The sequence below is a fragment of the Malurus melanocephalus genome, unplaced genomic scaffold (assembly GCF_030028575.1).
Source record: "Malurus melanocephalus ecotype Western Australia unplaced genomic scaffold, MMel_1.1 scaffold_19, whole genome shotgun sequence".
NCBI classification, from domain to species: domain Eukaryota; kingdom Metazoa; phylum Chordata; class Aves; order Passeriformes; family Maluridae; genus Malurus; species Malurus melanocephalus.
In genome coordinates, this window is record NW_026623251.1 from 1,515,011 (window position 1) to 1,533,096 (window position 18,086).

The following is an 18,086-nucleotide window of genomic DNA, read 5'->3' on the forward strand; positions in this document are numbered from 1 at the left end:
GGATCTCTTTTGTCTTTGCTGAATTTCCAATAATATTTTGGCCAAACAATGTAAATGCAATCCTCTGCTTTCCAAAAGGCTTGTTTTTTTCTAAATAGGAAAGCTTCCATTAATAAGCTTTGATATTTTACACAAAAAAAAAAAAAGAATTTAAAAACCCCTGTTGTAAAAAATATGTTCATTATATTTTGAAATAAATGAAAATATTTTCCAATATTTCTCAAAGAAGAGAAATCAGAATTACTTCTACAAAAGAACATCAGCTGTAAAGTTAAATCAATTAATCGTAATTTGTCATGAGTCTCAAAAGTTTCATGTCTTTAGTCTTTCCCTTTTATTAAATATTAACCAWATGAAGACAAAGGTAGTGGGGCTTGAGTTTTGTGGCTCTATGAGCTACTTATGTCAAACAACTAGTTACTTTTGTTGTTTTACTGAATTCTTAATTAAATTTTCTTGGTAAAAAATACTTACACCTCTGTGAAATTCATAACYTTTATTTTAAAAGTATTCATATACAAAAATTACAAAACATTGCACAACAGTTACACAGTTCTACAATTGAATTTGTTTTCAGTACAGTTAAGCATTATAAAATYACTAGAAACTTTATTTCTGAACTCTTAATTACATATCCTGATAAAGGATATCATAAGCACCAGATAGATACTGAYTGTTTACAAATCATGAGAAAGACTTAAACATTTGTTAAATATGTTCATAATGGATGTTACGTATTACCTGCTAATGTACTTAAAACTAGTTCCCAATACTTACTGTTAAAAAAGGGTGTCTGGTGTTTTTCAATACTCTGCTTTCTGTAAGAGTATGAGCCACTTCATCCTGAGAAATAAAGAGAAGTAGGTCTGAAKTAAGATATAACATTTAATTATAATTATTGAATTAATTGTAATTAAAAAGGCAACACTTTCAAAAAGAGAAAACTACCATACAGTTTTGAAAAATGAATGAACCTTCACATTTTTTGAGAAAACATTTGACAAAACATGATTTAACATATTTTATTTGTTTTTCTTATTTTCTTGCTTTAAAGTGAAGTCTTTAGATACAATTCAGGGAAGGAAGAAATTATAATATTGGATGTGATAACTTGGAAACATAGTCATCACAACTTCACAGCTCTGCTATGAATCACCTGAGCAATGTATCTACAGAGAGACGAAACCAATGTGCGAGACACGTCCACACGGAGAAACCGACAGGCAAACATAAAACCCAGACTCATCTAGCCAAGCGTTAAGTAAAGCCAGGTTTTCTGGTTTGGAACTTCCACTTGGTTTGTTTTTATCCACCCAAGCTGTCCTCAGGAGCCCAGCGGTGAGCAGGGCTCCTCTGACCAGGCTGACCTTCCCTGAGGACACATCCTCAACAAGGTGGGAGGTGTCCACACAACCCCCAACTCATTTCCAGCCACATTTTGGAAAAGAGGCACTTTGGAGAGAGACGGTGACACTTCTGTCTGTGAGCCTGAACAGAGAAGATTTAAAAAGAGCTCTGCACCAAWGTGACAGAAGGAAAACTAACTCAGTCACTGTGGATATTTGCTTCAGGGGAAGCTCGCCCAGATTTGTTCCCCAGTCCCTCCACAGGCCCTCCTGCCATCCCCCGGGATGGGCACGGTGCAGAGGGCAGAGAAGGAGCCAGGGGGTGACAGTGAGGTGCCAGGGCAGGGCTGTGCCACTCACAGCCCTCAGCAGGACCACAGCGAGCAGAGCTGTGCGGGATGGTGGGCAGAGGGATCACCCGGAGCTACGGCACGAGCAGCTCCTGAGGACCAGGGAAAAAAGCTCAGCTCTTGAGGGATTCCCACTGTGAATACACAGCCATTTTAAACAATTCTGCATTTAATAGATGCTGCAAATCCCCCTCACCAGGCTGCCAGGAGCCAGGCTTGGGAAGCCTGGGAGGCATCAGGAGGGTGTAGCCATCTTCTGCAGCGTTAAGCTACTGCTGAGCTTTATACCACACAGAAGTAAAGACTACCCCAGTGTGACTCAAACTTCAACTGTAATCCTGCAGAAGTAAATATGTTTAGTCAGAGTACACATTATTATTGCCACAAATAATACCAATATAACATTATTGTACTGCACACATGTTTATCAGACTGTGCTCTGAAGATAAGGTATTATTAAACTGGAAAGTAAACACAGATGTCAGGAGTTTTAAATTAGACTTTAAAAATTGTCAAAATAGGAAGTTGAACAACAACAACAGAGTCAGTGGTAATAAATAATGATGGYATTTAGCTGAATAGCAGTGCAACTCTGAGTAGATACACTACAACCACATACAGGGGAAAACCAGAAAGAAAATAAAACAAGGAGAAAACCAAGCATAAATGTTTGTTTATTTATTTTTAACCTTTTGAGGTTCACCAGATATATGGCACAAAAAGCTGGCAATGGCCAGTTTTTCTAGCATTGTCTCAGGAGCCTATAATACTGGTATTAATTTCATGGTAAGTGTAATATTAATTGTAATGTAAATTTAGGATTAATAGATTTAATCTGAACTGTGCAGATGCCGTACAGCTGTCCATGCACCACTTTTCTGCTTCATTCTATACTGTTAGGGATATAACCTTCTACAGGGCTACTTTTTACACAGGCAGGTAGCCACAGGACAAGAGGAAATGGTTTTAAATTAGCAGGGGAGAGATTTAGATTAAATGTTAGGAAGAAATTCTTTGCTATTAGAGTGGTGGGACACTGAGATGGGGTTGCTCAGAGAGACTATGGATGTTCCATCCCGGGAAGTGTTCAAGGCTAGGTTGGATGGGGCTTTGAGCAACCTGGTCTAGTGGAAAGTGTCCCTATCCACAGCAGGGGGGYTGGAACAAGAGAATCTTTTAGGTGCCTTCTGACCCAAGCCATCCTGTGATTCTAGAGTGTGTATTACATCACTTACATGCTGAGTTGGGGCTGCAGATTTATTCCACCCAATGGCCAAATCCTTGGCACTGATCTCCAGAGCTAAATGCTATTGATAATTCCCCACGGCACATTCACATGCTGACCAGGCTAGATAGCTAAATTCAAACTTAAACAGTTGCATCYCTTGATTTCTTCAAAATTTCCCTACCTTCATACATACTTCTATGAGCAAGAATCTTTGCTCACCTTAGACAAAGTTACCCAATAATCACCTTTAACAATTCTAAAATGTCACTGATACTGTAGCAGCTGCAAATGTAATTAGGAAAAAAGCTCTAAAATTTAAAATTTTGCTGAAATGCTGTGAAGGCTGGAAGGAGACAAACCAGCAGCTCACAAGACCTCCTGAGGACCTCCAGATGCCCGGGGTGAGCAGAACATTCATGATGAGGGATATCAGGCTGGAGATTGAGGCAGAGCATGCAGCAACCAAACAGGCTCTGAGAGCCACAGAGCAAACCACAGAGATTGCTGCCAGGGCTCACAAGGAGGGCCACTGAGATGCTCCTTCCTGTGCAGAATCAGGAGAGCTCAGCAGCAACACCCTCTGCTSATCCTGCATCCCCTGCCCACAGGAGGAAAGGGCACTCTCTGCTCTCTGCCCGTGTTAGTCTCAGCCATGTGCACGCTGACCAGYGCGCCAGGGCACMGCAGAGAGATGCTGAGAGCATGCACAGCTCATGGGTCAGTCTCAACACATAAATTTAAGTCCCTCCCTCTGTAACAGGKCTAGTTTTAATGGCACTCAAGGAAATACAATTGTCTTTGAGGCTTCTGCTTCTCTGCTTCTGCTTCTCCTCCCTCTGTAACAGGGCTAGTTTTAATGGCACTCAAGGAAATACAATTGTCTTTGAGGCTTCTGCTTCTCTGCCAAATTTAATTGAAACTGATCTACACGTTCTAAAGCTATTAGAAAGTGAGTGATAGACAAATGAATGTGGACTGCAAAACTCTTGTAAGCCCTGTTTTCACAGGTCAATAGGAAAATCAGGCAAATCTGAAGGATATTTTAATATTTCATACATGTAAAACAGTATTTGCCCATTCATATCCAGTTTTTATGGACACTGACACTGTCAGCCTCAAGCCTTCAAAAATCTCAGATCCACATCCTTCAAAAAGTCCTCATTTAATAACTGGGATTATTTTAATTATGTCTCATGATAAATGTATTAGGTTTCTTGCTTTCAACTTGTTCTGTGGAAGTGGGATTCAAAACTTCAGAATTGYGAGAAACAGAGCTCAGTGTAGATGATCTAAGTTTAAGCTTGAGTGGTATTATGACCAAGCACAAGAGCTAGTGACAGTAATCAAGTTTCAGTGATTGCATAATGCCAGTTTAAACCATTTCCTTAGACATCAGCTTCAGACTTTTTTTTCCCAGAAACTGAAMAAATTTCATTGCTAGTCCCATGTATAGCAGTCTTATATAACACACAGAGCACTAGCCCATTCAATTATACATGTTTATCTGTATAAACAGCAACTGACTTRGAAAAAAATGTGAAGTATCTAATATACCCTACAATGCACTTTTTCTTGTATGAACTCAGATTGCCTTATCTTCCTGCCCAGTAAACTCTCTCGGTATTTTAGCACACTCTAGATTATAAAACACTAGGAACAGGCATTCAAAATGGGTATACATCATTTTTTTGCACTCTTGTTTTTCTGAAGATACACACATACTTCTATCAAATTATCATCAAAAATCAATACACCTGATGTATTAAAGATTGATTATTCCATTCTTAAAAAATGACCCAATATTAAAAATACAACCTTTCTTACCTTTGCAATAATTACTTCTTTTTTCAAAATCTTCATAGCATAGTATTTGCCACTAGCCTTCTCTCGGACCAGGATAACTTTGCCAAACGTGCCTTTGCCCAGTAGTTTTAAATAGTCAAAATCATTCATTGTCTATAAAGAGCAAAGAACAAGAATTAGCAAGACTTAGGTTTTCCAGTCCCAAGATATAACCAAATCCTGTTACCAATAAAATAAGAACAGTTTACAAAAACAGGCCCACTTCTATGATTAAGTTTGTAATTRTAGGATTGTTTAGGTTGAAAAAGGCCTTTAAGATCATCAAGTCCTGCTGCTAACCCAGCACTACCAAGTCTACCAGTAAACCATGTGCCTAAGTCAGGTCTTCTGTCTACATGTCTTCTAAATACCTCCAGGGATGGTGGCTCTGCCACTTCCCAAGGCAGCCTGGTGCAATGCTCGACAACTCTTTCAATGAAGAAATTTTTCTATTATCCACTCTAAACCTCCCCTGGAGCAAYTTGAGGCCACTTTATCTCATTCTATCACTTCTAACTTGGGAAAAGAGCAAAATCCCCCTCCTCTGGCTACACCCTCCCTTCAAGTAGTTGTAGAGAACAGTAAGGTCCCCCCTGAGACTCTTTTTCTCCARGCTAAACATCCCCAGCTCCCTCAGCTGCTCCTCATGAGACTTTKCCCTAGACACCTCAGCAGCTCCATTGCCTCTCTAGACACATCACAGCATGGATCAGTCACTGAACATTYCCCCTTGGATTATGGGGGTTTCATTCTGTTCCCCCTCCTTGTCTTCCAGTTCAGGGGGCTGAGAATCCAGAGAACAGTGGTCTGTGTACCTTAGGCCAAGGCACAGAAGGCAGCTGGCTGCTATGATAAACCACCAGGATAAATGGTTCAATGGTGTTATTATAATTCTCTAAAGACAAGTACTGCACAGTATACTGCRCACACTTTTATTTTTACAAAGCACACACCAAGCAAAGCTTTAGCCTGCACCAGCATTTCAAGAATGCTCCACATCTAAGAAAGTTYATCAGCTCCCTGTATTACCAGGGACATGCAAACCTGGCATAWTCGTGGGGTTTGGATAACACCAACCACTGCACTGATGGCTGTTTTGAAACCTACACAATCCTCACTGAAATATTGTACCTGTAAGACTCTACAACAGCCTTTGCATTAGAGGCAGACTTTGTAAAATTTCAACACAAATTACAATTACATGGTATTTACATTAATCAATCTGGTTCTGAAAAGGAAGAGATGGCAAGTTTTCTTTCATATGACTCTGTTACTGCCCTAGTTTTGCAGGTTAAACACAGAACACAAAAGACCTGGCTGCAACAACAGACAAATCACATCTAGTAGGTTCACCAGTTCAACTGAGTGTCACACATGGTAACAATATGACCAGATGATCTCAGATCCTAAAGCAGTATAGCCACTTTCATGAGCCCAAGGTGTGAGTCAATAATCATTCTAGTTTTAAAAGATAATTTCACAGCCAGTTCAGAAGCATCGACTCTGATCTATGCATTAGATGCAAAGATGAGGACGTTGAGGAAAAAAGAACAATACTGAGAGTGCAGTGACTACATAGGGTTGCCTTGAATTGACATCAGAATTTATCTGGCCAACCATTACGTGCTTCTACAGCACATCTTTCAGTGTATTGTGTTACTGGCTTGGTTGCAGCACCACAAAACCATCAATTTTAGTGGTGCAACAACCCAGCAGCCTGGAGAAAAGCAGTGAAAAATCCTGAAAGAAAATACACTCACCTATTCTTGTTATATACTGTCCTGAAGTATCAATGACTTTTCTTCCTCTGTGAAAAGTACATCTCAGAACATTTATAAAGAGTAATTATACTTTGAGTCCCAGTTTTGCCAWGTTAAATATACTTAATCCTTGGTTTTTTTGTGAGAGAAAAAATCATCCCTTATATTTCATCTTCTTAGTGTCTCTCTATCACTAGCTGTTGCCTCAGCTGTTTTGTTGAAAACTGCTGTTCTGCATAAGTTTCTACTTGTATTTTCCACAATGGAATTAGTATTTTCCTTATCTCTACCAGAAATACCTCTTAACGCTACCTACATATTTCACACACATTCCAGGTGTAGAGGTATATCCCTGGTGTGCAATCACAAATAGTGGCAGCAAAATATATTCATTTGTGAAAGGAAATACATATATATATTTGTGAAAGAATAAAGGGCAACATTTCCTTCTGAACGCATTTATTCCTTTAAGCTCAAGTGCATGAGAGTGTTACTGTGGATCTGAATTTGCTGTCGACAAACTGTGAAAGTAATTTATGCAACTGTTCACTCAGAGTCAGTTTGCAATCTACTCACATAAGAGGTAGAACAGAAGTTCCATCAACCACAATAATGTGTGATTCCTTAGACTTTCAGTGTCCAACCTGCAACTTCAAAGCTGCAAAAGGTCTTCAACACTCTACTTAACACCTGGATAGCTGGGTGTTTCAAAGCTTTATTAAGGAGAAGATGCTTCCCATATATAAATTTTCTTGCTGTATCAACAGGAATTATATATTTTTCCCATCTAATTGTTGATTGGTAGCGTCTAAGCAAACTAACCTTGATGCTCACACATAAGCATTTTGCAGTGACAGATCTTGTTTTGCTGCCAAAACCACATCAGGAGGAACAAAACTGCATTTATCCCAGCAAGAAATATGGGTAACAGAGATTTCAAAGGCTCAGTACAGTTCTTACCCAAAGAAACTCACTTTACTCAACTGATTGTAAAGTCAAGTTTATTACCACAGATAAATCCTTAGAGGCGGCTTTTCCAAAAACCAGTATAACGTGTGATAGCTAGGAGTGCATGATGTAGTGTGTAACGCTGTGACCCCAACACCGTGTGGGCTCTGCATATTCCATCAGCTAAAGGTAAGACTTTTCAGTTATCACATTCAGTACTTTGGGAACTCAGGTTATCTACTCGATAGTTCTATGGAAACCATCAAGCAGGWAACAGCTACCTCTGTAGCAAAAGCAGTGAATATTGACAAAATTCCATGAAAAATTTAAAAAATTAATTCAAAACACAATTCAGGCAGAAGATGAGTAATTCAGGGCAGAATCCTTCAGTCATAAGCTATCATGTTCCCTCACAAAGAATGGCTGACAGCTTTATTGATAAAAAATACTGAGTTAGTGACTGTAACAACTTATCACTTCTAAAAGTCACAAATTTATGGGATCACAAGCAGCCTCAAAGGAGAAACTTCTCCCACACTTCTGGTTTTCTCTAAGACACTGGAATTAGAGAGGGACCATCAGAGTATAAATAAAAACAGGTCAGAAAAGCTGCCTTTTGCCCACACACAGAAGGAGGATCTTGGCTCAGCTGATCACAGACATGGATTGGATGCTAAGGGCAGAAAGCCAGTCAAATTGGAAGACTCATTTGCCCAAAAATTGCTTACATAATGTTCAGCAAAGCAGTCATGAACCTAGATGCAATCTCAGTGAAAACAAGTTAAAAATATGTGTATATTTATAAGAGAAAGGTAATAGGTTTGCAAGATTTTGAGCCATGGCTTAACAGCACATTATGGTGGTAGTGTTAGTTCTAAGAATAAAGTCTGATGCTCTCATTCCTTAGAAGCTTAGCAGAAGGCTTAGAGATGATACGCAGTGCAGGGTAACTCAAAGTCTGCCAAAGAACACAAGACCTTGGGAGATAAAAACACAGATGCCATAGCTAGGGGTGTACTGAAAACTGGTGGAAAAATGGAAATACTTCCTAAACCTGAAGGATGCTGGTAAGCATGTTTGGAGGCTCCCATAAGATTGGGTTCTTTCTCCTCCATGATTTTCCCCAGTTTTTCATGCCTACTGTACTTAAGATTTGAATCTTTTTCTTCATTATATTACATCAAGGTTCAGTCTGAAAAMTCTGTTTACTCATCCTGCATCCTGAAAATCAAATCTGCAAACAAAGAAAAAGCAACGAAGCCACAAGAGACTGCACTAACCAAAAAAAGTTATGATGCTCAGCCTTCTATAAAATCTTTTTACTCTTTCTTGGGAGTATCTGTTGACCATCCACCCCTTATGAATGATCTGTTCAAAAGAATACACCCTAGGTACACCACAGGTGTTGAAAATTTCTACCAAAGAAATTTACTTTTCTTTTTTTTTAAGTTCCTGATGTACACAATGATTATACCAACACAAAGTTTTTATCTGAACTTCATCAGGGAAAACCTCTACTTAAAAGGAGTAGTACAGCAAGAAATAAAAGCAGCTTGCTAAGAATTTCCAGTATTACAAATTATAGTGATGTATAAAACTTAAATTGAACATTGACACCATTTTAAAAATTGGAAAAAGAGGTGCTTCTGGTTGTTCCAGCTAATCTAACCAGGGACAGAGCTGTCGTGTCTATTCAAATCAAGCTACACATCCTAAAGGCTGTTTTCTGCTCGCTACCTTTTCAGAGAAGAACAGGCCCAACTCCTCTCTGTCTTGTTTCTTAATCTGATTATGCTCTTCTACTCATATGTATACCATCTGGTGCATGCACAAGCAAGATTCACTGGGCTTAGATGTAAAATCAGGTGACAAAACAAGCTTTTGTCAAAAAAGGACACATTGTGTAAAAATCCCTGAAAAGAAAGAAATCCAATGCAAAAAAAAAACCCAATAAAAATGCATTAAGTCATTATAACTGAAATGGTTCTGATTACATTAGCAACTATGAAAGCTTAAACAACAGCTTTTCAGAAACATTTCTACAAAACAGAAACAGTTCTAAAGAGACATATTTTTTCACATTTCAATTAAGATGGAAGCAGTGGCAATTCCCCATCATAATGGCCACTTAATATTTTTTATTCCAAAATCTTCTGAATACCTTTCCAACAGTTAGAAATCAGCCGTGTGATTCTGAGTTTTGGCTCCATTGTTTTTATTATTTTCTTATCTTTTCAAATTTCATTATCTTTTTATTTATTATCATTATTATTAYWTCTAGTTTTGTTATTTTTATCTGTTATTAGATGCTGAATATCACCATTTTTCATTTCACCTTTGTTTTGCCGATTTTGCTTTTGGCTTGTTGCCAAAGCCATWAAATATTCTGTAGCACTGCCCATACACTGTCCCAGAATATTATTTCAGCATTTCTTAAAGCACAAGGGGCAAGACARAAACAAAACTGCTCCTCCTACTCCTGCTCCCACAACCTCTTTTGTTGTACGGGAAAACACACCACACTGTAAACAAGGATAGCACATTCCAGATAAACTATTTGTATCAGGCAGCATTAATTTTGACACCTTGAAAATGAGCRTTGTTACACAGTGGTTTTGTACTCTGCTAAGAGGATACACAGGCTTGGAATAGTGCTCAGATCTTTAATTGAGCGAACCCAAATCCCTTCCACATAATCACACTGCCTCTCACAAGGCTGACACATCTTAAACACTGCCTCTGTCTTGCTCTTACTTAACCATATCTTACCCTGGAGCACACAGTCATTAAATATCCATGCCACCAGGCTCAAAATTCAGTGTCAGCCTGATGATAGATGTCCAGAGTACTGTTACAGCTCTATATAACTGATTTTACTTTTTTTGTATAGCAGGCAAAGGTTCAAAATTTGCATACCGTGAAACTGCATAGAAGAATTCTGTTTGGACTGCAAACTCAAGTTCTCAAAAATTAGGACATGATAGAACTAAAATTACCTCTGACACCTGTGTTATATGCTTAAGGGTAAAGTTCTTAGCCCGGTTTTTTCTATGATTCTTACTTTTTGTAGAGTAACAAACAAAACATGCTCTGCTAATAAAGACATGTTCACCATTTCTTGTGTTGTCCATCACTCAAAGGCATTCAGCTACATGAGCTATAAGACTGTTCTGCTCTGTCAACAGACTTCTACTTTGTTTTCTACAAGCTCCACTTCTAGCAGAAAAAGTGAAGCCAGTCCTATGGAAACTGGTTATTATTTTTTGTGCAATTTCAGTGCATTTCTTGAGTGATGTCAACCCTGTGTAGTAAATGAGYGACATCCATTTGAATGATCCATTCTTCAAGAGTAGTCCACGCACGGCAAAATGGAGATACACAAGAAAACTTTTGAGTGGCATCAGATCTTTAAAAGACGTTGTTGTGTGTTTAACCCGTTGACTCTGGAGATACAACCCTGAGTACGTTATAGCCAACAATGCACGTGTTCCTACTTACACCAAAAGCTGTAAAGGACTGCAAAAAAAAAATAAAATGTTGTTTTCTCTTACTTCACTGAAAACAAAGTTATTTCCCAAGTTAGCAAAAAACAAGGTCATTAATGCCAAATCCTGCTAGCCATTCTCATGCAAATTAACTGATTTGTATTGGGTATTATTTGCATGAGAAAAGGGGCAAATGTACTTGTTCAAAGAAAATATTTTATTGCCATACTTCTAAAACAGTAAACAAACTAAAGGATGAAATAATAGTCAAACAATAAGYAGAATGTTAGCATGTGCCTGAATGGTTAAACTTCATTTTTCTGAAGTGCTATATCAGAGAGCATACCAAATAAATAAAACTAGAGCAGTTCGGATTTACTGAAATAAATATTTTGATGCTTATAATACACTGAAATTTTTATAGAAATACTATTCCTTGCATATTGCTTTACCTAGCTAGACCATTCTACAAACRTTATTTACGTATGAGCCCTGCCAATTTCTAAGGTCATTACCTTTCTTTTATGATGGGTTGTGGAAGCATCCATCTCYTCTTCTCCTATATTGTCTATCTGAGAAGTTGGACTACAGTTCATCCTCTCCTCTTCTTGTCTCTGAAGTCTGTCTGCTACAGCCTGGATTGCTTCTGTCCATTCTTCCCTATCATGAACAAGCCAACATCTCTTTTAGAAACTCACAAAATACATTACATAGTTCATAACAAGCCAACATCTCTTTTAGAGACTCACAAAATACATTACATAGTTCATAACAAGCCAACATCTCTTTTAGAAACTCACAAAATACATTACATAGTTCATAAGGTTTTCACATGCTACATTGCTTCAAGATTCAGTTCTCATGTTAAAAGCAGAAGACTCATATTAGCTAAGCATTTCAATTTCCTTCCAAATTCTGCATTTTGCTGAAAGTGATGAGGTTGACCAGAAAGGATCACTATATGGGTAATTTCAAGAATTGGCAGTTTCTGATTCTCTAAGTATTTTATTAGTGGAAACRTGAAAACACTTGTTCCAAGTATAATATACCTGAGAGCACAGCCCTCTTTTGCAATAATATCTCATAATAACTTGCTATTTTGAGAGACTTTTTAGTATTGAAGACATTTTCACAGGAAAAAAATTTATTTATTTAACCACATCATGTGTACAACTCTTTGTCTCCTCTTGAAACTCAGCTTACAGRCTTTTTCTCAAATTCCCTGCAAAGAAAGGCCCTCAAAGATAACTGAATTCCTACAAGCACCCTAAAAACCCATGTTTGCACTGAGGAGCAGGTACACGTGATGGTTTCTGTGGTGGGACAAGCAGGGCCAGCTGAGCAGCACAGACACACCAGGCAGCCCTTGAGCAGGCCATATTCCCACTCCAAGCACGGTACCTGCTGCCTTTTGTTTAGCCAGCAAGGGATACAGGATATTTGCATGGTATTTATTACTGAAAGCAGCGGGAGGTACAGCCCTGCCCAGAAGAAAGGTAGGGTGGAGGCACAGTACCAAGGCAGAATAAAAAAAACCTCTAAGAAAAACATCAGAAATAGCGAAGTTGTTGGTTGTTTTGTGATACAAACAACAACAGCCAGATGATAGCATTGATCTCAACAGGACAGWTGTCCATAGTGGGAAGATTCACTGTATCTGATCGTAGAGAGTATAGAAAATGKGAGTGCCTCATCCCCCATCTCCTACATGCACTAAAAAAACTTTTGGTGCATTAAAGAAGTTAATTCTAAAGAGTTTGTGAATGTTTACCGAAACAAGAAAAACTAATAAGCCAACATAAAATAAATTATAATAAGCATGCTGCTTTCTGTGCCAAAAGAAAGGARCACATTAGGAGGAGTAAGACAGCGAGGCTGGAAATATTTCAATCCAGGCTTTGGATGTTCAAAATTTAACACTTCAGACACATATCATGACATAGTTTTGGCTTATTTGAACACACTCATCCCACCTACTCACAGGCAACACTTACACTAGTTATGAGCTCAGATAATATTTTACAGAAGCTAACTTAAAAATCTTTAACTAACTGCTCACATGTGCTCAGAATGTCACAGTTCCAAGTGCTGATTGCTGTGCAGGCCCAGCAGAGGCTCTGCTAAGGCTTCTGCGCAAGGATCAAAACAAGAACAAAACCCTCACCGTTCCTCTGGTGTGTCGACGTGGAACGTCCTCTCTATGACCGTGGTCCACTGAAGACATCTGATGATGAATGTGTTTGGCTTTGGTCGCTCTGTTTTCATTAGCTGACATTCTAGAGAAATACATGACATTGCTTATTTTATACACTGTCAGTTAATGGGTGAAAAGCAAATAAAATTATTTAGATGAAATACATTCAGCTTATGTATCCCCATCCAGGATGTATCCAGCACACAAAAGGAAATACAGAACAGCAATACAACCACTGAACAAAAGGGAGCAGGTAATAATCAGAAGGTAAACAAAGGCGTCAGAGGAATTGATGGAAATTGTATTGTTGTCCATACAAAGAGTGCCATCTCCATTTGTCAACTTGGTCTGTGTTATGAGAATAAGAAGAGTATCAGATCCTGGATTGCTATAGCATGCCAAGGAAACAGCAGTAGCCACTGGCATATTTTTCCATCTGCACGCAGCAGGAGGAATATGAGGAATATGAGGAATATGAGGAATATGAGGAATATGAGGAATATGAGGAATATTACATTTTCCCTCCAATAGTAACCATGTCACAATTACCAATAGTACTGTCACTTCTGGATTCGATTTATTGTAAAATAAGCTAAGAAAATTCAGATGTTGAAATTAGTCTGATTATTAAACATAGAACAACCCCACACACACCCCCAGTGGGGCTGCCTCAGGAAATTACCTCATTTTCTTTGAGCCCAAGGGCAGAATCAGGTCCACCTAGACTATTTCTTGTATCTCTCTAAACTCTTTCTAAAATCTCCAAAAAGTATCAATTTCAAAACTCCTGTAAGCAATTTATTCCATCCAACTATAAAGAAACTAACTGTTTCTATAGCTGCAAGACTTTTCTTATGATTTAATGCAACTGTTCCTATAATTTCAGCATGCTGTTTCTTGCCTTTTGACAAATTACTTTCTTTTCAGCAGCTGTCCCTTTTTGACATTTGAACACTGTTTCATCTCTCTTCAACATTCTCCAAGTCGGTTCTATCGATCTGTCCTCGCCAGTTGTGCTTTCAGATCCAAGATCCTTCCCATTTCATAATTCTAGACTTATTGAGACCACCTATTACTCCTCTGTTGCAAGACAACACTGGCGATTCAGGCAATGGTTCAGGGACRCTGTGTGTCAGTTCTACGATGTAGGATACTGCACCAAACATTACAGCTGCAAAACTCTGACCAACTAGAACTCTTTATTCATGCAAATATATTTTTTTGACAGGTTACTCTGTCAAAAGTGTTACTTGTTTTCCTGCAGCTCGCACAAAGTAGACACAAACCATCAAATCTCATGTCTGGAATATTATCACTCGTTCAAAGCTGATCCAGATYAAATGTGTGCGTGTGATCTAAAATGATTCATCAGGTTCACAAATCAATCAATAATGATATGGTAACTGAATTCCTGTTCACCTACAATCTGCTGTAACTTCTTTTTGATATAGCTACCACCTACCAGTTGACCCACACCTTTTACTTATGCAGCTTACTAYTCTTTATTCCACTTAATGTCAACGCTTTACAAAAGTCATATGACATGTACCACTTAACAAGGCATGCTTTTCTTTCACAGAAATAAATTATTTTGGCTTGATATATTTTCTCTTCACAAATTCAGGACCCTGAGACCTCAACTATCATCCACTGTGTTTTTTTTTTTATTTGAAAAAACAAAGATGAGTGCAAGTGGATCTGTCTATCGATAGTATTCTTCTCTGCAGCTTAGCAGAGCACCTCAGGAGCTTGACAGACACAGGTAAAAAAGACCAAAAGAGGAGTAAATATTCTCCTGTGCAGATGTATATGAACATGTTCACCATGCATCTATAAATTATTATGTAATAATAATTTCTGTTCATTTCTATGTTCTGTTTCTGACTGTTAACCCATCAAAGGATGACATTCCATTTAACAAACATTTCATTAAGAGACCGACACAGCAGTTCACCCTTATTGCTTACACACACTCTGCTAGGTCCTGGATGGAATGAGAACCATCCTCAAMATGTAAAAGAAAGAGCTACAGCACGATGGACATGGGAAGAGGTAATTTAACACCAAAGCTGGAAGGGAAACAAGGAAGACAGAACCCCAATGAAGTAGARTTGCTTAGGGTACCTAACCAGGGTTGTATCTGGGTGCAATTGCTCATGAGATCAAAGAAACCCCCGTCTTCAGGGACATGGTTGAGGTCCAACTGTGATCACAGTGACGGTGAAAGTAGGGTTAACAGTCTCTTTAACTTCCTCAGCTGCAGCTCTAAGGAACGTGTGGGGTTACCTTCCTAACAGAAGAGACTAGAAGCATTGTCTGCTCTAAGATTATCTTATCTTATTCCTAACAAAACCATCCTCTCATCTTTAATCCTATCACACTTCAATCATGTAGGCTGAAATTTTTGTTACTGGGTGTCTGCCTAAAGCTGCACACTGCTGGAGAATGCTGCTTTTTGGAGACAAGACTTAAAACTTGGCAAATCAAGACCTTTGATATCCTTTTAGCATTCCTGCGAAAATGTAAGGCATCTGGCCACACTACATGTGGGAGGGATAAGAGTGCAGTGGGAGGAGGGTAAAAAATTAAAATAACAATTACTAAAGCRTAAAGTCATTGAAAATCTATGCATCGAGAATAATCCAGAGGCTACAGCTATCTCCTGCCTCTACACATGCTAACTTGAAAGCATTTCACTTATATTCATAATGCCTTATCCTCTTCCTCAGACAGTATGAAAAAGAAATTACCTCATTGAGGCAAAATCCAATGCTGAATGATGGCATACAGTAAGTTATTTACAGGAGAGCTGTTAGGAACAAAAGACTAGGGAATGAAGGGAGAAAAGTGGAAATAGGACAGGAAAAAGACTGGAACCTATGTGAGAAAGAAAAGCATGGGGATAGTTGGAGTATAGCTAAACTWGAGTACCGAGCTTAGAGGAAGAAAGAAAGGTGAAAAAAAGCTGCCAGGGAAGAAAGTGAGGTGAAAAGTGAGATTAGGACAATCTGAAGGAAAAAAGGTGCAGAGACAAATGTGCAGAAAAATCTGTACCAATCAAAAAGCATATCCTCTCCKTACCTGTGATGGAACTGAAGATTTTGAATTCCGGCATTTTTTTTCTCTTTGCAAATATATACAAATATGCAAATATTGTTTAAATGCATACATTTAAATTGCATTAAGTTTTCCAACTCAAGTATGAACAAATGGGACTCATAACGTGATACCCACCTATGTCCAAATGCTCTCTATAATATGGTCTTTACCTATATATACATATATTATATACTCTATATAGTATTATGACTATATACATTGGTATGTACATTATGGAAATCTGTATCTAATATTCTACTTACATTATTTTTTTTCAGCCAGTCCTCAAAGTGGCTATGCACATTATTAACGAGAACAAAACATATGGATACATATACTAAGCTTTGTGGCTATAAAAGAGCATTTACTCTGAGTTTKCATTACAGATTAGCAACTAAATCAATTAAGGTAAGAAAGGTAAGAAAAAAACCCTTAAGAATTGAAAATGGTGTGGAAAACATAAAAAAAACCTCCAAACAAATAACCCCCAAAAATGTCATTTCACTATCATTGGAAGATATTATTGAAAAAATAAAATCTAATAAAACTTAATTAGCTTTGGTAATATTCTGTTATAGGTGGCTAAAGATTTGATTTCCTTGTGGAAGGTTAAAACTGAATGCATTCATATCTGTTCCTTATGAAGCAAAAAATGTTTCAGAAAGAAGTGGAGGACCAGTGTATTYCCAAAATGGGGGTACCACCAATTCTTTTCAAGTAGATAAAAATAACTGGTTTGCTGATATTTATCAGCCCCACCCATGTTTCATGTGCTGATGTGCACAAATGTATTGGATAAACAGTATTCCTGCCATGACTTCATCAYGAATGAAAACTTCTCTGTGACTATCTTTCACCTACTACTGGGGGAAAAAAATCTATTAAGATGAATAAGTGCTGTAATACACAGTTACTGCTAATTACCAAAATATTTTTCTACTAATTAGTGGAAAAACCATAGTAGTTTCAGACAGAGTGAATAGTTTGGAAAATACAAAAGCACAGAAGAAAGAGTGAAACTGGCTACTGAGAGCTGGCTCCGAATGCTCGAGTGATAGTTGGGTCATTACCAAGAGTAGAGAACATTCTACCATAATGTCTTCAAGTTTGCTACTATACATAAACATATGTAATTAAAGGACTGAATCTCAACTCAAAACAGTTGGAAGTCTAAATTATCATTCAAAAAGATGAGTAAGCCAGTAAACAGACAGACTCAACTTTGTGTTCTTGTATGCTAGCCATCTACAACTTGGAATTACATATTTTATTCCTAAAGCTTTCTGCTTTTCTGGGATGAAACATCGGTCATGAGAATTTTTCCTTTAATATTAGAGGGGAGGAAAAACCTTGGGGGAGAACAYTTGTTCATAGCAGCAAAATACAAAAACAGTAGCAGAGAATGACAACRCTGTTCCAATGAGTGCATAGCACTCCTTTGGCCATTTTTGGATTTATACAAAGAATGGAAAAAAAAATAAATTAGAACAGTATAAAGAAATGCAGTGGATGTTTCTCAATTATTGAAATTCTCCTTTTAAAAAACAAAACCAAACAAAGTSAGGTACATACCAGAGGTTAACACTTGTCTCCATACCTACAACCTAGCTGACAATTCTAAAATGCTAGGGTATCTTTTTTAAATAACTGCTACTATCTAAATTAAATAGTTATGCTAGTTAAACTCTCCTGAGCAACTCTAACTACAAAACGTATTTCAAAACGTTCTGTTTACTTTACACCATTCTGAACCACAGATGACAAAGTTTGCTTGAAGCTGTAATTACTCTGCAAAGCTGGGAAGCCAATTAGAGGGCCTGAAACCTGCCAGTTC

The 18,086-nt window shown here is 38.0% G+C and overlaps 1 protein-coding gene across 1 annotated transcript in view; it reads right to left on the bottom strand.

Moving 5' to 3' along the window:
* Positions 1 to 18,086, bottom strand: part of AKT3 (AKT serine/threonine kinase 3) — a 133,700-nt gene that overhangs the window by 41,349 nt on the left and 74,265 nt on the right. Inside the window, exons 3-6 of the mRNA XM_057389746.1 lie at positions 13,124 to 13,235; positions 11,475 to 11,619; positions 4,749 to 4,880; positions 778 to 843 (exon numbers count right to left, since the gene is read on the bottom strand). Of these exons, the coding sequence (XP_057245729.1) occupies positions 778 to 843; positions 4,749 to 4,880; positions 11,475 to 11,619; positions 13,124 to 13,235 (455 nt within the window). The remainder of the gene's footprint in view (positions 1 to 777; positions 844 to 4,748; positions 4,881 to 11,474; positions 11,620 to 13,123; positions 13,236 to 18,086) is intronic.